This window comes from Pseudophryne corroboree, chromosome 5 (genome assembly GCF_028390025.1).
Source record: "Pseudophryne corroboree isolate aPseCor3 chromosome 5, aPseCor3.hap2, whole genome shotgun sequence".
NCBI lineage: Eukaryota > Metazoa > Chordata > Amphibia > Anura > Myobatrachidae > Pseudophryne > Pseudophryne corroboree.
The window spans coordinates 728,078,075-728,103,316 of NC_086448.1; the positions used below are offsets into that span (position 1 = coordinate 728,078,075).

General features: G+C 45.1%; 2 protein-coding genes across 4 annotated transcripts in view; one reads left to right on the forward strand and one right to left on the reverse strand.

Moving 5' to 3' along the window:
• LOC134928369 (regulator of microtubule dynamics protein 1-like) overlaps window positions 1–5,164 on the forward strand; it is a 70,767-nt gene extending 65,603 nt beyond the window's left edge. Inside the window, exons 8-10 of one of the 2 annotated variants that reach the window (XM_063924038.1) lie at window positions 987–1,017; window positions 3,994–4,127; window positions 4,985–5,164. In XM_063924038.1, the coding sequence (XP_063780108.1) occupies window positions 987–1,017; window positions 3,994–4,127; window positions 4,985–5,035 (216 nt within the window). In that variant the 3' untranslated portion in view covers window positions 5,036–5,164. Of the gene's footprint in view, window positions 1–986; window positions 1,018–3,993; window positions 4,128–4,984 lie in introns of those variants that run through there. The other variant, XM_063924039.1, reaches the window with a different exon arrangement.
• An 8,512-nt stretch (window positions 5,165–13,676) lies between these two features.
• WWP1 (WW domain containing E3 ubiquitin protein ligase 1) overlaps window positions 13,677–25,242 on the reverse strand; it is a 340,005-nt gene continuing 328,439 nt past the window's right edge. For both annotated transcript variants that reach the window (XM_063924044.1, XM_063924045.1), the window contains exons 21-24: window positions 17,570–17,674; window positions 16,854–16,950; window positions 16,411–16,483; window positions 13,677–14,664 (exon numbers count right to left, since the gene is read on the reverse strand). In XM_063924044.1, coding sequence (XP_063780114.1) covers window positions 14,565–14,664; window positions 16,411–16,483; window positions 16,854–16,950; window positions 17,570–17,674 — 375 coding nt within the window. In that variant the 3' untranslated portion in view covers window positions 13,677–14,564. The remainder of the gene's footprint in view (window positions 14,665–16,410; window positions 16,484–16,853; window positions 16,951–17,569; window positions 17,675–25,242) is intronic.

Below are 25,242 nucleotides of genomic sequence, written 5' to 3' on the forward strand. Positions count from 1 at the left end.
TGTGGTACCTGTGGCTACAGATGACTTGGAGGATTCCAAGTCCCTTGATGTAGTCAGGGCCTTAAAAATTTATGTAGCCAGGACGGCTCGGTTTAGGAAAACAGAGGCACTATTTATCCTGTATGCAGCCAACAAGGTTGGCGCTCCTGCTTCTAAGCAGACCATTGCTCGCTGGATCTGTAACACGATTCAGCAGGCTCATTCTACGGCTGGATTGCCGTTACTAAATTCGGTAAAGGTCCATTCCACTAGGAAGGTGGGCTCTTCTTGGGCGGCTGCCCGAGACGTCTCGGTATTACAGCTTTGCCGAGCGGCGACTTGGTCGGGTTCAAACACTTTTGCAAAATTCTAGAAGTTTGATAGCCTGGCTGATGAGGACCTCATGTTTGCTCAATCGGTGCTGCAAAGTCATCCGCACTCTCCCGCCCGGTCTGGAGCTTTGGTATAATCCCCATGGTTCTTGCGGAGTCCCCAGCATCCTCTAGGACGTAAGAGAAAATTAGATTTTAAACCTACCGGTAAATATTTTTCTCCTAGTCCGTAGAGGATGCTGGGTGCCCGTCCCAGTGCGGACATATTTCTGCAAGGCTTGTATATAGTTATTGCTTACATAAGGGTTATGTTACAGTTAAGATCAGTCCTTTGGCTGATGCTGTTTTTGTTCATACTGTTGACTGGTTGCGTATATTCCAGGTTATATGTGGATGGTGTGGGCTGGTATAAATCTTGCCCTTAGATTAACAAAAATCCTTTCCTCGTGCTGCCCGTCTCCTCTGGGCACAGTTCTCTAGCTGAGGTCTGGAGGAGGGGCATAGAGGGAGGAGCCAGTGTACACCCATCTAAAGTTATTTATAGTGCCCATGTCTCCTGCGAAGTCTGTCTATACCACATGGTCCTTACGGAGTCCCCAGCATCCTCTACGGACTAGGAGAAAAAGATTTACCGGTAGGTTTAAAATCTTATTTATTTTTTTCTTTTTCTTTCAGGCTTTAATATATTTTGAACAAGCTGAGGAAGGTAATTAACAAATGTTCAATGATAGCCTCAAGCCCGGTCTTCTCCCAGTCACTACACACAGAAAATTAATTAGAGCCGGGGAATAAGGAGTCCATTAAGTGTCGTATCTACCGCATCCCGGCACCTATAACTCTTTCATACTCTGTGGGGTTCATTCCAACCTGATCGCACACTAGGATTTTTCGCTGTGCTGCGTTCAGGTCACTACTGCGCAGGCATGTCGTACGGGTACAAAGCGGATCATTGCTGAGCGATGGATTTAATGAAGAATCCATTCGCATAGCCGATCGCAAGGAGATTGACAGGAAGGGGGCGTTTGGGGGTGGCAACTGATTGTTTGCAGGGAGTGTTTGGAAAAACGCAGGCGTGTCCAAGTGTTTGCAGGGCGGGTGCCTGACGTCAATTCCGGATAAGAACAGGCTGAAGCGATCGCATGCTAGCAAAGCAAAAATACACTCCCCTATAGGCGGCGACTATCTGATCGCAGCACTGTCAAAAATAGCTAGCGAGCGATCAACTCGGAATGACCACCCTGTGTCCCTTAGAAGTTCTTGTCTGATGACAGTGATCATGGGCCCTCATTCCGAGTTGATCGGTCGCAAGGCGAATTTAGCAGAGTTACACACGCTAAGCCGCCGCCTACTGGGAGTGAATCTTAGCTTCTTAAAATTGCGACCGATGTATTCGCAATATTGCGATTACTAACTACTTAGCAGTTTCAGAGTAGCTTCAGACTTACTCTGCCTGTGCGATCATTTCAGTGCTTGTCGTTCCTGGTTGACGTCACAAACACACCCAGCGTTCGCCCAGGCACTCCCACCGTTTCCCCGGCCACTCCTGCGTTTTTTCCGGAAACGGTAGCGTTTTCAGCCACACGCCCCTGAAACGCCGTGTTTCCGCCCAGTAACACCCATTTCCTGTCAATCACATTACGATCGCCGGAGCGATGAAAAAGCCGTGAGTAAAATTACTTTCTTCATAGTAAAGTTACTTGGCGCAGTCGCAGTGCGAACATTGCGCATGCGTACTAAGCGGATTTTCACTGCGATGCGATGAAAAATACCGAGCGAACAACTCGGAATGAGGGCCATGATGCAATAACGACAGAAATCATTACATATATAAGAGCAAGAATCTTATCCATCCTGGCTTCCATAAACTCAATGGCACCCTCATTTAAAAGTGGGGAATCTCTTTCAAACAATGTGACTCATTAGTGTGATCAGGTGACAGTTACCAGATAACAGCCAACACTGTAGAAATATTAATGCAGCTAGACACTAAAGGTGGCCAATCTACCCCATCCTGGCAACCAGTGACGTGGGGGCACTACCCTCTTTAAAAAAATGTTTCCTTTTGATAGTTACTGTAATACGCTACACCAGAGGTTCCCAAATGCGGTCCTCAGGGCATCTTAATGGTCCAGGTTTTAAGGATAGCCAATCTTGGGCACAGGTGACTGAATTAGGACTTTAATCAATTTGATTTAACCATTTGTGCTCAGCCATGGATATCTTTAAAACCTGGACTGTTAGCATACCTTGAGGACAGCGTTTGGGAACCTCTGCCCTACACTACAGCAATCATAGAGACAGAGAGGGGACTGCAGATAAATGATCTAATAGCTCCATGACAATTTTTCCCAGACCAAACATTAATAAACGGTATAGTTGTAGTATTCCCACAATGTGAGGTGTTATAGCACTCCAGACCTGGACCATACGTCCATATTCAGACAGGTCTGTGATCTATCTCTGCACTGGTCATCCTTGTACAAGCCGGCCCTGCTGGGGAATTTTACTTCTATCACCTGAAGCAGCTACTGTACTGTGTTTAGACTTGAGAACACTGATGACAGAATGTCCCTGTATCACCAGGGACCGCTTCAAGTGTTCTCATATATCAATTACTGAATTACTGCCTACAGCTCTCTTCAGCTGTACTATACTTACATGAAGTCAGACAACACTTACTGTATATGTGGAAAGGAATCCTAAACATTTCCTGCCCAGGTCTTAAAGTTCTAATTTCTTTGTTGGTGTGTGATAGGGTCAGGGTATGTTTTGATCAGTCATACCAGCAGTATACTTACAGCAACACAGAGTGTTTCAGTTACCTGTCTGTGTGTTAGAGGAGATAGGAGATGACGTCATGAGGCAAGTGACCAGCCACAGGCTGAATTACAGAAGGATCGGTGCCCTTCATCCATGAGTACTGATAATGTGTGAGGCTCCTATGCAAACTGAGAGATGTGGTGTCAGATGTAGGGTCTCTAAAATCTGGTCCCACTAAGCACTGCATGGTTTCCAGATCTCCTTAGATAATACTAAATGAAGTAATTAGTACCGGCTATGGTAATTTTGGAATTAACACACTTGTGTTCCATGGAGAAGATAAGGGAAAATCTGCACTATTAGTAGGTCCTGAGTATTGGATATGAGAAATGCTAGTCTAACACGCCTCTATATGCGATACATCAACTGTGAGTAGCTTTTATGGGCCAGGTCTATTCCGTTTATGGCTCTTACCCTGTAGATATAGCAATTCACAATGAACAACAGTGTAACCATGTAATGTGTCCCTGGTACCAGTAGTGCGTCACGTCACTGAATGTATTTACAAGCGAGTGCAGACATTTGGCAAAAGCACTTGGTGTAAAAAAGAAAATGCTTGTTGAGTGCAAAGTTTTCTCAGTATATTTATCGCACAGAGCTTTTGTAGTTGGCTGTATTATAAATCTTGTAGACACTGTCTTCCCATGCACCAAAACCAAGATTTTACAATTTGTATTCAGCTTATCAGCTACTTCTGTCTGTAACACCACTAGAACAGCGTCCGTCCTAACACCAGCACTGCTTCAGCACTACAGACCGTAGGGAACAGTAATGTTACAATGTCTGCTCCGTTGCATAATAAGATCTGTATTGTGGTTATAAAAGAATCTGATACAAGGCCATTTGTTTCCCTTTATGACAGCTGATCCAAATTTCTACAGCAAAAATCTTCTTTACTTGGGGAAAAGTTTCTTAAAACTGAAGAACAAGGATTTGGCCTTATCCTGGCTGCACAAAGCGAGGGATTATCCTGTACGCACAGAGGAAGATAAGGAGGTAACGCCAATACGTTCTTACACTCTTAGAAATGCAGTGCACCACATCTTCTTAATGAGTGACTGTTTATATTGTGTTTAATATCATTCTTATTTCTATGTATACTTAGTTTTGCCAAGTTTGGCCATTTTTTTTTTTTTTTTTTTAGCTTGTAATGTGTAATTTCTGGGAAGCAAAGAGAGAATGTTGCCCACCTGTGGTCTAGAACTATCATTTTTACATTGTCTAATAAGTATTTATGGACTGCTGGTGGAACAAATAAGGCACTTACCATTCAATAAAACCAAACAAAAACAAGACATTAAGAGAATGGAAGAGCTGCTGTGTGAACTCAATACCATATTCTGAGTCTTCCCTATTCGCTATGTACTGTAATTACTACAGAGTAGGAAGGGTGGTCTTCAGTATGCCGACTGTCGGGATCCCGGCGCACAGTATACTGATGCCGGAATCCCGACAGCCGGCATACCGACACTTTTTCTCCCTCGTGGGGGTCCACAACCCCCCTGGAGGGAGAATAAAATAGCGTGGCGCGCCACCGTGCCCGCAAGGGGCTCATTTACGCTCGCCCCGCTGTCGGTATGCCGGCGGTTGGGCTCCCGGCGCCGGTATGCTGGTCGCTGGGAGCCCGGCCGCCAGCATACTATACTACACCCAGTAGGAATATGAGGGGGCTGGTTATGAGGCTCTTTGCATCTTCCCTTGCCACTTCATGTGACCGTTACCTATGCACAAATCTAATCACAGTAGTGGTGATTCAAGTAATATAAAGAATGGCCTGCTGTATTATGTCTATATTAAGTAGCTTTACTGCAAATTAATTATTGCTTTTTTTTTTTTTATTATTATTATTATAGGTTCACAAGGAGGCAACTGAAATCCTGAAGTCAATCGGTGAAAAAATTTGATATTTTACTGGATATTTCTACTGTCCTGGGCACCAACTTGAACTAATGTAACTTGAACACAAGATATTATATTGGAAAACGTAAGAAATAAATCATTTCTTTAATAAAAGACTAATTCTTTAAAATGCATAGGAATGCACGGAAAGCAAAATTCTTTCAAATTAGGGGGTCTATTTACTAAGCCTTGGATGGAGATAAAGTACCAGCCAATCGGCTCCTAACTGTCATTTTTCAAACACAGCCTATGACATGGCAGTTTGGAGCTGATTGGCTGGGACTTTATCTCCGTCCAAGGCTTAGTAAATAGATCCGAATTAATGGATGCACACTGTCCCTGGCTCCTTCAGTGATCCTGTCTCTCTGTTAACAACAAGTATCAAGCAGAAGTTCAAAAGACACAACATAAACATTTCTACTTTTCAGTTCCCCCACAAAACTTATTTATATATAGTAGTAGCCACCATCAATAATGGGTGTATAAATCTATGTAACTGCAGATATCCAGACAGCCTAGGCTACGTGCAGTATACAACTGTACCAATACCTACCTGAAAACCATTCTTTGTACTGGACATAACTGAAAACATAAAATTACTGTCCAGTTCCAGTCATTCATATCCATTAAACATGTGGCAGGTCTTCCATAAGTCTATTTTTTTGTAACCAGTGGGGCCTCCTTTAGGTCTATTATGGACAAATGGATGGTAGAGCTCTCTAGGGTTTGCAATCCAGAAGCAGACTTTTTTTTTTTTTCTTAGTAGAACATTCTCGGGACGACAAAGGGGGTATTCAATGGGCTAATTGCCAGCTAACATCCCCGCTGTGCGGGGAAAGACTTTTCAATTAAATAACCTTTTTCCACAACTAAAAATCGGGATACAGATGCAAAAATCCACTGATTCCACATCAAATAGTGGAATCAACTGTTTTTTCCAGCTCGCGAACACCCGATATTACAATTTTTACGCAGACTTTATTGCGAGGTTCAGTCTGATTTCAGGGATTAACGCGCTGGGTAATCCCCACTAATTGGATTGCTCAGTCACAGCAATTAGCCATGGGGTAAACCCCGTGACTTCTGAATACCCCCTTAAAGTTAATCATGTCAGGGTGAGAATTTCTGTGGCAGTAGTCTAGGTGGGCTAGACTGTGGCTTAAGTGATGGGTAGCAGATGTGGAATGTGAGAATCTAGAATCATTTCTTTTCTCAGGTTACTTATTCAGTCCTAATCTAGTTAAGAGGACTTTGCTTGGCACCATCAGTTAGATGTGCCTGGTTTTGGTCCTTTTGTATCTCAGGTATAGCAGAGAGTCATAACTTTCAAGGACAGCCATCTGTTCCTCAAGATATTCAGCAGACAGGTTTGGACAATTTGTCTCCCAAGAAACCCGAGAAGCAGGCTGCATGATGGTTACCAGTCCCACGCAGAATCTCCTGTGCTGGGAGCTTACGCTTCGCTTTTGGGACACTAGAGAGTCTCTTTAATAAGCTTGAGTTTAAACGCTTTCAGAGAAAAGGGTCCTTTCTACAGCTGCCCCAATGAATTTGTCAGGGGTACTGCAGGTACAGTCCATTTGTGCCTCTCATAGTTCTGTGGAGTCTAGGTCTTGTGTTTAAATGCCTTTCAGCATCCTCCCTTTGATCTGTTAAATTTCCTCAACTGGAAGACCGGTTTTCGTATCACCATTTCTATTGCTCGTGAGCCTCATAGATGGGTATTCTGCCTCTCTGTCATTTTCTATGAGGACATGGCTGACCTTAGGTTGAAGAGAAGGCCTGGTACTAAGTGGCCTCCCGTTTTCATGTTAATAGGATAGTGTGATTCCAGCCTTAGAGATATATTCAATTGTTGTAGAAACCGCCCTCTTTTCAGAAAGACGGCAGTTTACGACTTTTTTAGGTCGGAAGGGGTTCCGACCTATTCAATCTCCGGCTTTTTGTTCTGACAAGTCGGGGAATTCGACTTGTCGGAAAGCTTGTGAATCGACGGAATAGCCGCCGATCCGTGTGCTTCTGTCGGAAACGGGACCAAATCTGACAGGTTTTGGTCCCGTTTCAGACAGTCAATCCGATTTAAAAAAAAGTCGGATTGAGCAGGGTGTCTCACTCCCGGAAGCTCCCCCCAGCCGCCGCTGACAGCAGCAGCAGGGCGGGACACCGGGAATGGCCAAATCAGACAGTCGGATTTGGCCGCTCATTGAATAGGGCTTGTCGGCTCCATTCTGACGAATGCATGTCAGAATGGATCTTATTTATTTATTAACAGTTTCTTATATAGCGCAGCATATTCCGTTGCGCTTTACAATTAGAACAACAGTAATAGAACAAAACTGGGTAAAAACAGACAGACAGAGGTAGGAAGGCCCTGCTCGCAAGCTTACAATCTATAGGGAAATAGGCATAGATACACAAGGATAGATGCTACCTATTGCATAATGGTCCACCAGATTGCTAGGTTCTTAATGGGTTGTATGATGATACCCCACAAAGTTATCCAAGTGTCAGGAGGGTGTGAGACTAAAGAAAGACAAGATATGTGATGTTATGAATACTCTACAGAGGATGTAATTAGATAGGGAAGCACTGAAGGTTATGTGTGTGTGTGTGTCTGGAATTTGGTATGCTTGTCTGAAGAGGTGAGTTTTCAGGGAACATTTAAAGGTTTGTAGACTAGAGGCGAGTCTTACTGTGCGTAGGAGGGCATTCCACAGAGTGGGTGAAGCCCGGATAAAGTCCTGTAATTTTGAGTGTGAACAAGTAATGCGTGTGGATGAGAGACGTAGATCTTGTGCAGAGCGGAGAGGTCGGGTAGGGAGATATTTTGAGATGAGTCAAGAGATGTATGTTGGTGCAGTTTGGTTAATAGCCTTGTATGTGAGTAAAAGTATTTTATATTTAATACGGTAGAATACCGGTAACCAATGGAGGGACTGACAGAGCGGATTTGCAGATCTGCCTTTAATTGACCGTATTAGGTGTCCAGAGGAGAAGGACTCTGTTGATTAGAAATATTCTCTTTTAGCTCCACTTATACAGAGTCTAGGGTAGATGTTTGTCCAATGTGACCTGCTACCTGTAAGGAGGAGAGATGGCAGCATCACACCCTACCGTTACCTCATGCAGCCGCCCACGCTCAGGCAGTGCTAAAACTGACCTCAGCCACAGCATACATTATACCAGCCATTTTGATTGAACTAAATCATTATTTCTCTGACGTCCTAGTGGATGCTGGGAACTCCGTAAGGACCATGGGGAATAGCGGCTCCGCAGGAGACTGGGCACAAAAGTAAAGCTTTAGGACTACCTGGTGTGCACTGGCTCCTCCCCCTATGACCCTCCTCCAAGCCTCAGTTAGATTTTTGTGCCCGGCCGAGAAGGGTGCACACTAGGGGCTCTCCTGAGCTTCTTAGTGAAAGTTTAGTTTTAGTTTTTTTATTTTCAGTGAGACCTGCTGGCAACAGGCTCACTGCATCGAGGGACTAAGGGGAGAAGAAGCGAACCTGCCTGCTTGCAGCCAGCTTGGGCTTCTTGGCTACTGGACACCATTAGCTCCAGAGGGACCGAACACAGGCCCAGCCTCTGAGTCCAGTCCGGTCCCAGAGCCGCGCCGCCGGCCCCCTTACAGAGCCAGAAGCAAGAAGAGGTCCGGAAAATCGGCGGCAGAAGACATCAGTCTTCACCAAGGTAGCGCACAGCACTGCAGCTGTGCGCCATTGCTCCTCATACACACCTCACACTGCAGTCACTGAGGGTGCAGGGCGCTGGGGGGGGGGGCGCCCTGAGCAGCAATAAAAACACCTTGGCTGGCAAACATACATCACATATAACCCCCAGGGCTATATGGATGTATTTTAACCCCTGCCAGAATCCATAAAAATGCGGGAGAAAAGTCCGCGAAAAAGGGGCGGAGCCTATCTCCTCAGCACACTGGCGCCATTTTCTCTCACAGCTCCGTTGGAGGGAAGCTCCCTGGCTCTCCCCTGCAGTTACTACACTACAGAAAGGGTTAAAAAAGAGAGGGGGGCACTAATTAGGCGCAGTATTAATAAAACAGCAGCTATAAGGGGAAAAACACTTCTATAAGGTTATCCCTGTATATATATATAGCGCTCTGGCTAGTGGGGTCCTGTCCTCTATCAGAGCATTCCCTGTGTGTGTGCTGTGTGTCGGTACGATTGTGTCGACATGTATGAGGAGGAAAATGGTGTGGAGGCGGAGCAATTGCCTGTAATGGAGATGTCACCCCCTAGGGAGTCGACACCTGAGTGGCTGAGCTTATGGAAGGAATTACGTGACAGTGTCAGCTCTTTACAAAAGATTGATGACATGAGACAGCCGGCTACTCAGCCTGTGCCTGTCCAGGTGTCTCAAAAGCCATCAGGGGCTCTAAAACGCCCGTTACCTCAGATGGCAGATACAGACGCCGACACGGATACTGACTCCAGTGTCGACGATTAAGAGACGAATGTGACTTCCAGTAGGGCCACACGTTACATGATTGAGGCTATGGAAAATGTTTTACATATTTCTGATAATACCAGTACCACTAAAAAGGGTATTATGTTGGGTGAGAAAAAACTGCCGGTAGTTTTTTCTGCATCTGAGGAATTAAATGAAGTGTGTGATGATGCGTGGGTTTCCCCCGATAAAAACTGTTAATTCCTAAAAAGTTATTAGCATCATACCCCTTCCCGCCAGAGGATAGGGCATGTTGGGAAACACCCCCTAGGGTGGATAAAGCGCTCACACGCTTGTCTAAACAGGTGGCACTACCGTCCCTGGATACGGCCGCCCTTAAGGAACCTGCTGACAGAAAGCAGGAAAATATCCTAAAAATGTATATACACTCACACGGGTGTGATACTGCGACCAGCAATCGCCTCAGCCTGGATGTGCAGTGCTGGGGTGGCTTGGTCGGATTCCCTGACTGAAAATATTGATACCCTAGATAGGGACAGTATATTACTGACTATAGAGCATTTAAAAGATGCATTTCTATATACGCGTGATGCACAGAGGGATATTTGCCGACTGGCATCAAGAGTAAGTGCGCTGTCCATTTCTGCCAGAAGAGGGTTATGGACAAGACAGTGGTCAGGTGATGCTGATTCCAAAAGGCATATGGAAGTATTGCCTTATAAAAGGGAGGAGTTATTTGGGGTAGGTCTAACAGACCTGGTGGCCACGGCAACGGTTGGGAAATCCACATTTTTACCCCAGGTAGCCTCTCAACATAAGAAGACGCCGTATTATCAGGCGCAGTCCTTTAGGCCCCATAAGGGCAAGCGGGCAAAAGACTCCTCATTTCTGCCCCATGGCAGAGGGAGAGGAAAAAGGCTGCAGCAGAAGCCATTCACAAGCTGTATTCCCAGCAGGTGATAATCAAGGTACCCCTCCTACAACAGGGAAAGGGGTATTATTCCACGCTGTTTGTGGTACCGAAGCCGGACGGCTCGGTGAGACTTATTTTAAATCTGAAATCCTTGAACACTTACATACAAAGGTTCAAATTCAAGATGGAGTCACTCAGAGCGGTGATTGCGAACCTGGAAGAAGGGGATTATATGGTGTCTCTGGACATCAAGGATGCTTATCTCCATGTCCCAATTTACCCTTCTCACCAAGGGTACCTCAGGTTTGTGGTACAGAACTGTCACTATCAGTTTCAGACGCTGCCGTTTGGTTTGTCCACGGCACCCTGGGTCTTTACCAAAGTAATGGCCGAAATGATGATACTCCTTCGAAGGAAGGGAGTTTTAGTTATCCCTTACTTGGACGATCTCCTGATAAGGGCAAGATCCAGGGAACAGTTGGTAGTCGGGGTAGCACTATCTCAAGTAGTGTTGCGGCAGCACGGTTGGATTCTCAATATTCCAAAATCGCAGCTGATCCCGACGACACGTCTTCTATTCCTAGGGATGATCCTGGACACAGTCCAGAAAAAGGTGTTTCTCCCGGAGGAGAAAGCCAGGGAGTTATCCGAACTAGTCAGAAACCTCCTAAAACCAGGCCAAGTGTCCGTGCATCAGTGCACAAGGGTCCTGGGAAAAATGGTGGCTTCCTACGAAGCAATTCCATTCGGCAGATTCCACGCAAGAACTTTCCAGTGGGAACTGCTGGACAAATGGTCCGGATCGCATCTTCAGATGCATCAGCGGATAACCCTGTCACCAAAGACAAGGGTGTCTCTCCTGTGGTGGTTGCAGAGTGCTCATCTTCTAGAGGGCCGCAGATTTGGCATTCAGGACTGGGTCCTGGTGACCACGGATGCCAGCCTGCGAGGCTGGGGAGCAGTCACACAGGGAAGAAATTTCCAGGGCTTGTGGTCAAGCCTGGAGACATCACTTCACATAAATATTTTGGAACTAAGGGCCATTTACAATGCCCTAAGCCAAGCAAGACCTCTGCTTCAAGGTCAGCCGGTGCTGATCCAGTCGGACAACATCACGGCAGTCGCCCACGTAAACAGACAGGGCGGCACAAGAAGCAGGAGGGCAATGGCAGAAGCTGCAAGGATTTTTCGCTGGGCGGAAAATCATGTGATTGCATTGTCAGCAGTGTTCATTCCGGGAGTGGACAACTGGGAAGCAGACTTCCTCAGCAGGCGCGACCTCCACCCGGGAGAGTGGGGACTTCACCCAGAAGTCTTCCACATGATTGTAAACCGTTGGGAAAAACCAAAGGTGGACATGATGGCGTCCCGCCTAAACAAAAAATTGGACAGGTATTGCGCCAGGTCAAGGGACCCTCAGGCAATAGCTGTGGACGCTCTGGTAACACCGTGGGTGTACCAGTCAGTGTATGTGTTCCCTCCTCTTCCTCTCATACCAAAAGTACTGAGAATTATAAGACGGAGTGGAGTAAGAACTATACTCGTGGCTCCGGATTGGCCAAGAAGGACTTGGTACCCGGAACTTCAAGAGATGCTCACGGAGGACCCGTGGCCTCTACCTCTAAGAAGGGACCTGCTCCAGCAAGGACCCTGTCTATTCCAAGACTTACCGCGGCTGCGTTTGACGGTAGGGCGGTTGAACGCCGGATCCTGAAGGAAAAAGGCATTCCGGATGAAGTCATCCCTACCCTGATCAAGCCAGGAAGGATGTAACCGCAAAGCATTATCACCGCATTTGGCGAAAATATGTTGCGTGGTGCGAGGCCAGTAAGGCCCCGATGGAGGAATTTCAACTAGGTCGATTCCTGCATTTCCTGTAAACAGGAGTGTCTATGGGCCTAAAATTGGGGTCCATTAAGGTTCAAATTTCGGCCCTGTCAATTTTCTTCCAGAAAGAACTAGCTTCAGTTCCTGAAGTTCAGACGTTTGTAAAAGGGGTACTGCATATACAGCCTCCTTTTGTGCCTCCAGTGGCACTTTGGGATCTCAATGTAGTTTTGGGGTTCCTAAAGTCACATTGGTTTGAACCACTTGAATCTGTGGAGTTAGAATATCTCACATGGAAAGTGGTCATGTTGTTGGCCCTGGCCTCGGCCAGGCGCGTGTCAGAATTGGCGGGCTTTATCCTGTAAAAGCCCTCATCTGATCTTCCATTCAGACAGGGCGGAATTGAGGACTCGTCCTCATTTTCTCCCTAAGGTGGTTTCATCTGAACCAACCTATTGTGGTACCTGCGGCTACTAGTGACTTGGAGGACTCCAAGTTGTTGGACGTAGTCAGGGCCTTGAAAATATATGTTTCCAGGACGGCTGGAGTCAGAAAATCTGACTCGCTGTTTATCCTGTATGCACCCAACAAGCTGGGTGCTCCTGCTTCTAAGCAGACTATTGCTCGTTGGATTTGTAATACAATTCAGCTTGCACATTCTGTGGCAGGCCTGCCACAGCCAAAATCTGTAAAAGCCCATTCCACAAGGAAGGTGGGCTCATCTTGGGCGGCTGCCCGAGGGGTCTCGGCTTTACAACTTTGCCGAGCAGCTACTTGGTCAGGGGAAAACACGTTTGCTAAATTCTACAAATTTGATACCCTGGCTGAGGAGGACCTGGAGTTCTCTCATTCGGTGCTGCAGAGTCATCCGCACTCTCCCGCCCGTTTGGGAGCTTTGGTATAATCCCCATGGTCCTTACGGAGTTCCCAGCATCCACTAGGACGTCAGAGAAAATAAGAATTTACTTACCGATAATTCTATTTCTCGTAGTCCGTAGTGGATGCTGGGCGCCCATCCCAAGTGCGGATTGTCTGCAATACTTGTACATAGTTATTGGTAACTAAATCGGGTTATTGTTGTGAGCCATCTATCCAGAGGCTCCTCTGTTATCATGCTGTTAACTGGGTTCAGATCACAAGTTGTACGGTGTGATTGGTGTGGCTGGTATGAGTCTTACCCGGGATTCATAAATCCTTCCTTATTGTGTACGCTCGTCCGGGCACAGTATCCTAACTGAGGCTTGGAGGAGGGTCATAGGGGGAGGAGCCAGTGCACACCAGGTAGTCCTAAAGCTTTACTTTTGTGCCCAGTCTCCTGTGGAGCCGCTATTCCCCATGGTCCTTACGGAGTTCCCAGCATCCACTACGGACTACGAGAAATAGAATTATCGGTAAGTAAATTCTTATTTTTACCAATCACAATTACAGGCACCCTAATCTGGAGCAAGAATATTTTAACATATGTAAAAGACCAACAGACGTGAGGTTAAAAATTTTTTATTAATCATCTGTTTGATAAGTTTGCAATGTAATCCTGATATTCACGCAAGAGATCGAGTTTTACTCCGTCTTGTACCTATAAAGTAAAGCTCACCTGTGGCAATGCACTGATTGTTCCATCACTAACACTTTCAATGTCGGGTGTAAATCACGAAAACGCTGCAGAGCAACAGCGCTGTGACACCCTCATATTAAAGGTTAAGAATCATAACAAACCTAACTAGGCAAATAGAGGCTCCAATCTTGGCCTTGGCTACATTTGCACCATCCGCAGAGATATCAGCTACCACACTGAAGTAAATGAAATCGGCAGAACTGTGCACATTCCGCCATGTTGAAAAGCCAGCAGCAGTTATTTATTTTTTTATTATTTTCTTGTTTATTTTAATCAAGAAATTTTTTTTTTTAGTTTTTTTTGGCATTAGCCTACAAACAGCTTTGTTGGCAGCCATGCAATAGACATCTGTGGTAGGAGATGTCATGAGAAAAACCACTCTTTGTGGATTGAATAAAGCAAGTCCAGGCCTCCTCAAATGGCTGTTTTATATACATCAAACTCTATAAAACTAGAGTTCTCAGTATATACACATAGATATATAAATCTTAAAATAAAGTTTTCAGTCAGCATTTAAAATTAAAGTCATTTTTTCTTCTATTCAGTCATTTGGAGGGAAAATAAATAAAAATAGAAAAGGCTAAAGTGTTTTGCATATCTATGTGGAAGAACAGAAATTTCTACGCATTAGTTTCAGAAAGATCACTGTACAGACTAAACAGCATATATACAATTAAGTGTGTGCAATTTTACTTGGCTGGGCATAAAACAGATGTCCATAATAACTCCTTTATTCCGCGTACACAGCTGCTCTTCATTCTTGTCCAAATCCTTCAGTTTCTTCAATGGCGAAAAGCAACTTCTCTTTCAGCTGCTCATAGCTTTTGTATGGTGGTAAATCGAGGCGATTGAAGCTGCAGAGAGGAGATGTCACAGAGGTTACTGATGAGCGGTATGTTTATACAGAGTAAAGCTGGTCACTATTATACTGGACGGCTGGCTGCATGGCCTACCGGAGAGAGGGTCTGCAGCGGGAGCAACAAAATTAACTATTTCACGTTAAGAACTCTATAGTTTAGCAAATAAACTAATTATCATTCATTGCTAATGGATGCCCAGCTGGTACAGAATTCACTGACTCCCAACCAGCTGGTTATGGTGGAGGATGAGGAGAGAAGCAGCTATTTAAATATGAAAATTGTGAAAAAAACATAAATCTGTCATTGCCCTACACACTGCTATAAGCAGTACACACCGCATACCCGAGTTTATAATCTGACCAGGCCATTACTGTATAGTTTAAGGAGTGCACGTGTGGACTTCTGACCTTCAGAAAAGCTACACATTACCCTTCATTTAAAAAAAAAATGTAAATTTTTTTTTAAAAAAAGCCCCAAATTGACATACCCAAATCACTTGCTCCAAAGTTACACATGCCACTCAGACCCCTGATACCCCTTTCACACATACAATTGAAACCCAGGTTTTGGTCCATGACCCTGATCTTTAGCAGTGTCGGTCTGAAACCCGGGTATTAGCCGGCTTGATAGACCCGGCAATTTCCCGGTATGTATGCATGAAAGGGGTATAACTTGCTCCAAACCGCTACACATGCTCTCCAACACCCGCTTGCAACACAATTACCTCAGATCCTATACAACAGAGCTGGCCAAACCAGTCCTCGAGATCTACCTACAGTTCACATTTTCCAGACCACCTAGCTGGTGCACAGGTGTAGTCATTACTAATTAAGATGTGCTGCATTCATTCCTAACTGACAATTCTACAGATCTCCAGGAGGCCTGGAAAACATGAACTGTTGGTAGATCGAGGACTGGTTTGGCCAGCCCTGCTATACAATATGTATGCCAAAACTTCACATATGCTACTCCTCTCTCATACATCTAACCTCAACTTCACATATTTTCTGCATAGCTCTATAGGGGTGTGAGGTGGTGTTATGGTTAAGTCAGAGTGATGTAACATCATCTGGAATTTAATTGCCCCCACTGAGTACAATACTGTGTGGCGTGGCTCAGTTGCATTTTCTATGGAACAATTTCATGATATGTGTAAGAGGACACGAGTACACATCTGTAGAGCTTGACACCACATCTGAATGCTTGCGGGCTGCCCACCACTGTACTAGTAGTTCAGTACGTACTGTAAGTGTTAGTAAGTAGAAAATTAGTTTTGAGTACTAATGAAGCATGTGGTAGAAGTACATGCCATAAAAGGGAACAATTACTAGGAGGCCAAAATGCCTTGAATGCCCTCATTTAGCTATCAACCTTAAACCCTATCAGGCAGTGGTTCTAAACTCCAGTCCAAGTACCAACAACAGGTCATGTTTTGGGGATGTATCGGATCATGCAGTGATGATTTTAATCTATTTTGCTGGGTCAGTAATTATCCCATCTGTCTCCTGACAGAAATCCTCATAATATGACCTGTTGGGAAAACTTGAGAGTTGAGGTTGAGAACCACTGCTATAAGGAGTAATAGTTTCCTTATTCCTATAGATAAGGGACAATTATGCTTTTAATAATTCAACTGTAAATGACTGAAATTGGAAACTTTTTATAAAACCTGCCTAAATTAGGAATTCAATAAGCAGATTACTCAATGTGATGACTACTGTATATATTGTAAGCACTTACCACGTATGACTTCTTGGCAGCCATGTTTCTTTCCCAACTTTCTCAATGCAGAACTTCTGCGGCCCATTACTTCCTGTAATAATAATAAGATTTATATAGCACCTTGCTCCAAAGGTCCAAAGCGTTTTACATTTGCAGGAAAGAAGCCATATCACAAAGCAGGCAGCCATCTTGGGCGCACTACAATGGTTATATTCACTGTGGGTGAACACAAAATATGAAAATACACAGTATAAGATACAAATAACACTGTCAGTTCCACATAGATTGGCACTGATTGTTGAAGATGTGCCACACAAGGCAACCATCTAAGGTGCACTACATACAGTAATTACATGGAGTGGGATAAGTAATTAACAGATATATGGTAAACATCGTATGTCGGGTCTTTCTTTAAATGCAAGACATTTGATTCTGTTACAAAGAACTAATTGGATACTTACCCATCAACTCAGAAAATCCGCCTAGAGGTAATCTGCAAGTTCCGGTGACGAATTGCATCAACCGCAATCGGACTTCGTTATCCATCTCCTTCACAAACTACAACATGATGAAAGATAGTTACACATTTACTATTATTACCTCATTACAAATTTTATTTATAGGGCGCCACAAGGCGTCCACAGCGCCGTACAGTGATAAGAACATGCATAAGTATTACATTTCTCCAATAGTAGGATATATACATTTGAACAGAGTTGTGTGGATTTAGATGACTTCCATAGCCACTTGTCACCCCCAGAACAAGTCAATGCATCAAAATGAAGGAGACTAATTAATTCTTGTAAATAAACATAAAGAGCCAGGCCAGACAGACAGCCTTCTACACATGGCCATGTATCAAATTACATGGACTGCGGAACTCAGAACAAATGAGCTTTATATGGACGGCCTTTCACAGAGGTGAACGGGACTGGCAAGGGATCTATGCAAAAAATTATCTGTAATCTCCTCTTACTCCTGAGCTGTGAGAGACGGCTCCTCCTGTATATTAGTGTAACACCCGCAATCCCAGCTTTCACAGCTAATGTCAGGAGAAAATTGAGGAATAGGCCACAAGTTACTATTTGCAGAGCTGCAGTGCTGAAGATCATTCATTAGGAGAAACATGTTGGATAGGCTATAGAATATATCTGAGCCATAAAATGCAGTGGATTACCTGCCAGAACCAAATGATCTGCTTGCTGTTTCGTGTATAATGGCGATAGACAGTGTTCCGCTGCCAGTCTGATAAGTCCACTTCTTGCATACCGCACAGCATTACCTGTGAAACAAAAGGTAACTTCTTACACTGTATTCCTAGTGATATTTCTGTAACAAACTTCAGCCAGCTTCTATTTAAAGTGGGTACACACTGGAGCGATGGGCATTCATTCAGACATCGGAACAAATGTCCTTGAGCGGAGATTGCCCATACACACTACGACGAGTTAATGAAGGACGGAACTATCACTGTTCCGTCCTTCGTTAGCATACACGAAGTCGCTAGCGTTATCGCTAGGTTTAATGTGCAGCACATCAAACCTAGCGACAGTTGCTAGCGCAATCACCCACATACACTGAGCGCTGTCGCCAATTTGTAATTATGATGAGCAATATCGGGCCGATATTGCTCTAGTGCACAGGTTCTCAAACTCGGTCCTCAGGACCCCACACAGTGCATGTTTTGCAGGTCTCCTCACAGAATCACAAAAAAAGAAAGAGAGGCGCCCGTGACTTACAACCTAGATGAACTTCCTGATGCCGCACAATATGGAAAAATGGGGAAGCTGTCAACCCCCAAAAAATAGCAATAACAAGAAAAAAGAACCAAAACGTGCGCAAAAGGAAGAGCCAATCAAAAATTATTTGGATTAATTATTTTTTATTTTCTTATTTTTGTTTTTATTAAATATTATTTAATTGTAGTTAATACCAAATAAATTAATTATAAATATATTCCTTAGAGTGACCACAATAGGATATTGAAAATAATATTAAAAATGAATAAAATAACACAATCATGAAATATATAACCATCTAGTTAATTACTCATATATGGTTAGTATTCCAGAAAACCAATAATGGATACAAATATATAGAATCCTGAAGAACACTGGCTGGCCAGCCTTAATTAATACTTAATAAATTGTGCACAAACAAAATGTATCAAAAATCAATGGAGTATACACATGGAAGATGTATTGCCTGTAGGATATCATAAAATTGCATATGAAATAAAAACTCAGAGTTCTTCCAATAACGATCTAAACTGGTAGTGGTTAGCCGTTATATATGTATCCAAAAAGTCTCGTACGGCTCATTAGCTCTTAACCTCGTACGGCTGCTGATGTGAATGCTAAATGTTTGAGCAAATGAATAGAAACCAGTCCCGTCCTTTTGACCAATGTTATTGAAAAGTCTCGATAAAGGCACCTATCCTTAAGCAGCCGTTTAGTATGGGCAGCCAATGCCGTAGAATTACAGTCCCGTATTTAAGATGATTAATATGAATAAATAAAATACTAAAACAAAGTCCCGAATGGGTCAAATAGCCCCTAGCCTAGTGAGGCCATAGGTGTGGGTGGCTAAAATGACGGGATAATGTATAAATAAATAAAACCCCGTCTCACTCGTAGCAATCTCACCCGTGCCAGTGAATGCAGTAGTCGTCTCACTCGTAGCAATCTCACCCGTGCCAGTGAATGCAGTAGCCGTCTCACTCGTAGCAATCTCACCCGTGCCAGTGAATGCTATAGCCGTCCGACCGGCCGGATGTTCACCGGACCTCCGCCGTTTCCAATCCACAAGCCGTTCTGTGCTTCCTCTGATGAAACGACCAGTGCCTACGGTCGAGAAACGCGTTAGGTTGAACGGCTTTGGAGTGATCCACGGATATATACCATCTCTCTGCTATTTGGAGACGAACGGATATCACCGACAGCCCTAATCCGCCCTAAACCGCCACAGATATTTCCATCTCCTACATCCCAGCCTAAGGATTACCCAGCTGCGCTGTCGGAGGAGCATCCAGGCAGCGCAGCACAGAACGGCTTGTGGATTGGAAACGGCGGAGGTCCGGTGAACATCCGGCCGGTCGGACGGCTATAGCATTCACTGGCACGGGTGAGATTGCTACGAGTGAGACGGCTACTGCATTCACTGGCACGGGTGAGATTGCTACGAGTGAGACGGGGTTTTATTTATTTATACATTATCCCGTCATTTTAGCCACCCACACCTATGGCCTCACTAGGCTAGGGGCTATTTGACCCATTCGGGGCTTTGTTTTAGTATTTTATTTATTCATATTAATCATCTTAAATACGGGACTGTAATTCTACGGCATTGGCTGCCCATACTAAACGGCTGCTTAAGGATAGGTGCCTTTATCGAGACTTTTCAATAACATTGGTCAAAAGGACGGGACTGGTTTCTATTCATTTGCTCAAACATTTAGCATTCACATCAGCAGCCGTACGAGGTTAAGAGCTAATGAGCCATACGAGACTTTTTGGATACATATATAACGGCTAACCACTACCAGTTTAGATCGTTATTGGAAGAACTCTGAGTTTTTATTTCATATGCAATTTTATGATATCCTACAGGCAATACATCTTCCATGTGTATACTCCATTGATTTTTGATACATTTTGTTTGTGCACAATTTATTAAGTATTAATTAAGGCTGGCCAGCCAGTGTTCTTCAGGATTCTATATATTTGTATCCATTATTGGTTTTCTGGAATACTAACCATATATGAGTAATTAACTAGATGGTTATATATTTCATGATTGTGTTATTTTATTCATTTTTAATATTATTTTCAATATCCTATTGTGGTCACTCTAAGGAATATATTTATAATTAATTTATTTGGTATTAACTACAATTAAATAATATTTAATAAAAACAAAAATAAGAAAATAAAAATAATTAATCCAAATAATTTTTGATCGGCTCTTCCTTTTGCGCACGTTTTGGTTCTTTTTTCTTGTCCTCACAGAATCGCAAGTGAAATAATTAGCTCCACCTGTGGACCTTTTAAAATGTGTCTGTGAGTAATTAATACACCTGTGCACCTGCTGGGTTACCTGCAAAACATGCACTGTGTGGGGTCCTGAGGACCGAGTTTGAGAACCCCTGCTCTAGTGTGTACCCGGCTTTACTCCACTGAAGGTAACGGACAACTCCAGCATCCTGTAACGCTTCCAGCTATCGTATGACTCCCAGCATGTTCCACCAACGGAATTCTAACCATACGCTGGCTACATTCCCTCTGTAGTCTGCACCAGTGAAAGCCAGAGGGTGACCAAACCCGCACATGCTTTACTATAGCTAATACAAATTGTAAATGGGATTTGTTCCTTTTTTATGATTTAGATTTTTTTCAGGATTCCTTGTTTATGGTAAACATCAGTGTTTGGTTCTTCCTAAAATGTTTATTATTTCTTTCACACATCTGGCCTATCTGACCACATACTATGAAAGAAGAACATGATTTTGATAATGGTCGCAGGACAATGTTAAATCAATTTCATGATGTCCAGTGTTACAGGGTGTATTTCTCTTACGTCCTAGGGGATACTGGGAATCCATTTAGCACCATGGGGTACAGATGGGCCCACTAGGAGCCCTGGGCACTTTAAGAATTTGATAGTGTGCGCTGGCTTCTCCCTCTATGCCTCTCCTACCAGACTCCATTTAGAAAATGTGAGTCTCAGTACACTATATGTGTACACAGTACCCAGACTGGCATTACAGACTTAAAAGGGGGCTGACTCCATTTTAGGCACAAAATTCGGAGAGACTCCAGATTACCTCAGCAGTACCAGCGGGTCATAGCAGGGGGTGAGCGATTACTAGTGTACTAAGGGGGTAATTCCAAGTTGATCGCAGCAGGAAATGTTTTAGCAGTTGGGCAAAACCATGTGCACTGCAGGGGAGGCAGATATAACATGTGCAGAAAGAGTTAGATTTGGGTGGGTTATTTTGTTTCTGTGCAGGGTAAATACTGGCTGCTTTATTTTTACACTGCAATTTAGATTGCAGATTGAACACACCACACCCAAATCTAAAGGGGGGTACACACGGAGAGATCCGTGCTTAAAATCTAAGCAATCTTGCTAGATTGCTTAGATTTTAAGCACGGATCTGACGTGTGTATGCCCCCCAGCGATAGCGATGCGTGGCCCCGCGCATCGCTATCGCCGATGCTAGATTGAGCTGCATGCAGGCACAATCTAGCGGGTCGCTCACTTCACCGTTGTGTGAAGTGAGCGGCCCCCCGTCGGCTTTCCCCCTCGCTCAGCATATCGCGCTGTGCTGAGCGGGGTGAGAGATGTGTGCTGAGCGGTCTGTGTTAAGATCGCTCAGCACACATCTCTCCCGTGAGTACCCCCCTTAACTCTCTCTGCACATGTTAAATCTGCCTCCCCTGCAGTGCACATGGTTTTGCCCAACTGCTAAAAAATTTCCTGCTGCGATCAACTTGGAATTACCCCCTAAGTCCCTAATCTAGGTACTTAGTCTGCGACCCGGCTAAGCTTGGTATTAGCGGTAAGGGCGCAGTGAGCTGGCTCCATACTCTCTCTGTGTCTCCCTGGGAAGGGATCTTTGTGGGCTTATTGTGCATTTAACCTTTTCCTGTGTGTGTGTGTGCTGTCACTGTTACAGTATGTCAGACACAGTGTTCCTCTTCTCCAGGGGGTTCACTAGTGTGTACTCAGTGTAGTGTACCTTACCAGGCTAGCAGGGCAGAGCCAGCATGGCTGGACTCCATTAGGGGAATGATTTCCAACATTTCTACTAAATTGTCTCGGACTGAGAAAGAGACGCAATACTTAAGACAATCTATGACTGAGTTTATGAAAAGAGACTCAGTGCCCGTTCCCTGCCATTTGTCCGCAAAAACGTACTTTGGCCCACATCCTGCAATCTGACTCTGATGATGAGGGGTCAGACATGGAGGACGGGGAGGTGGACACAGAGGTGGGGGAGGATACTCTATCACAGGGAATCGTGGCTATCAGAGAAGTTCTGCATATCCCTGATAAGGTGACAGGAGAGTGAGGAATCTTATTTTAATATAAAAAATAAATCCTCAGCCACTTTTCCTGTGTCAAAGGAACTAAATACCCTTTCAGAAGAACCGTGCGTTAATCCTGATAGGAAATTTCAAATCCCTAAAAGGTTGCTATCACCTTTTCCTCCTAAAGATAGGAAAAAATGGGCAAATCCACAGATAGTGGATGCTTCAGTATCCAGGCTGTCACGAAAAAATTGTATTGCCTGTCCCGTGTGCAGCCTCCCTGAAAGATACGGCCGATCGTAAAATTGAGACCACACTCAAATCCTTGTATACAGCTGCTGGGGTGGCCCAGAGACCCACTATAGCATGTAGGTGGATTACAAGAGCCATTGCCAAATGGTCGGGTAACCTAACTGAGGGGTTAGATACCTTACCTCAAGGGGAGATTATTTTACCACTGCAACATATACAGGACTCTACAAACTTTATGGTGGAAGCCATAAAAGAAATAGTCTTGCTTAATACACGCACCACTGCTATGGCAGTGTCAGCACGCAGGGGCTTATGGCTATGCCAACGGATTGCTGACGCGGACTCCAGGAAAGGAGTGGAAGGCCTACCCTTCACAGGAGAGGCCTTATTTGGAGATGAACTAAACAAATGGATCACCAAAGCTACTGCGCGTAAGTCCACATATCTTCCTTCTGCAGCTCCCCCAGCTAGGAAGGCTTACTGAAGTCCCAATTTTCAGTCCTTTCGGATTGCCAAGTTTATGGGCAAACCCAGAGGTTCTTCTACAGCCACCAGAGGTGCTAGAGGTAAACCATGCAAACCAGCAACTGCTGGTTCACAGGAACAGGGCTCAAGCTCTGCTTCCTCAAAACCTTCAGCATGACAGTGGACCGCAATGCCTGGAAGACTGGCAGATGGGTGCCAGACTAAAATTCTTCAGTCACATCTGGACAAGTTCGTGCCAGGATCCCTGGGTCATAGATCTTATTTTCCAGGGCTACGGACTGGAGTTCCAGGAGCTCCCACCTCACAGATTTTTCAAATCAGGCTTACCAGTTTCACGAGAGGCAAGTATAACTTTACAGGACATCATTCAAAAACTGGTACAGACCCACGTCATTGTTCCAGTTACACCTCATCTGCAAAACAAGGGGTATTATTCCAACTTGTTTGTAGTACCGAAGTCATCGAACCCGTACTTTTGGAGTCGGCGATCTACTTTGAGAGCTGAAGAGCTTTTGTGATCTACCTAGGTGGAATAATAGCGCGCGCAGCAGGCGCGCACCCCAAAAGGGGCGTGGCATAACAAAAAGTGGGCGTGGTATAACAAAAAAAGGGACGTAGCCTTGCTGCACAGAGTGTAATGACTGTCTCGCACGAAATAACACACTGGCCCCCACAGGTAAAAACCTCAAGCACATATGCCCCCACAGTGCCAGATACACATATGCCCCCACAGTGCCATGTGCCCACAGTGCCAGATATGACCCCACAGTGCCAGATACAGATATGCCCCCACAGTGCCAGATATGACCCCACAGTGCCAGATACAGATATGCCCCCACAGTGCTAGATATACCCCCACAGTGCCAGATTAGATATGCCCCCACGGTGCCATTTGCCCACAGTGCCAGATATGACCCCACAGTGCCAGACACAGATATGCCCCCACAGTGCCAATTACAGATATGCCCCCACAGTGCCATGTGCCCACAGTGCCAGATATGACCCCACAGTGCCATGGGCCCACAGTGCTAGATATGCCCCCACAGTGCCAGATTAGATATGCCCCCATAGTGCCATGTGCCCACAGTGCCAGATATGCCCCCACAGTGCCAGATACATATATGCCCCCACTGTGCCATGTGCCAGATATGCCCCCATAGTACTGCTAACCGTGCTGTGTGTGGAGAGCGCAGCGCGCGCTTCTCCTGCCTGTCGCCCTGCCTCTCAGTCTGGTCTCCGGCGGTGACGGCAGCGTGTAGATCTCAAATCAGGCACCGGTCCGCGAGCTCTGATTGGCTAACGAACCGGCGCCTGATTTGAGCTATACATTCCGCCGTTACTGCCTGAGACCAGACTGAGGGGCAGGGCGGCAGGCGAGGCGCGGCTTTGGGTGGATGGGCGGCGGATTGCGATCGACTGGTCGCATGTCCACGATCGACCAGTCGATCGCGATCGACTGTTTGGCCACCCCTGATCTAAGGTCTGGAGGAGGGGGAATTCCTAGTGTCTCTGGATATCAAGGATGCATACCTTCACATTCCGATCTGGCCGCCTCATCAAGCTTATCTATGGTGTGCTCTGCAGGATTGTCACTACCAGCTCCAGGCCCTGCCATCTGGTCTCTCCACGGCACCGAGGGTGTTCATCAAAGTGATGGCAGAGATGATGTTTCTACTCTGCAAAACAGGGAGTGAACAGAATTCCGTACCCGGAGAATCTTCTGATAAAGGCGCCATCCAAGGAGCGGGTGTTGGACAGCATTGGCCTCTCAACCAGACTACTCCTGGATCACGGGTGGATTCTGAACCTACCAAAATCTCACCTGGAACCGACACAGAGGCTTCCTTTCCTGGGAATGACACTGGACACAGTCTCAGAGAGTGTTCCTTCCCTATGGTAATCCAGTCGATGGTTCGGGCTGTCCTGAAGCCAACCCGGATCTCGGTGCATCTGTGCATTCACCTTCTGGGGAAAATGGTGGCCTCTTACGAGGCGCTTCAGTACGCAAGGTTTCATGCGAGGCCTTTCCAGCTAGATCTATTGGACATATGGTCCGGATTGCATCTTCACATGCACCAGA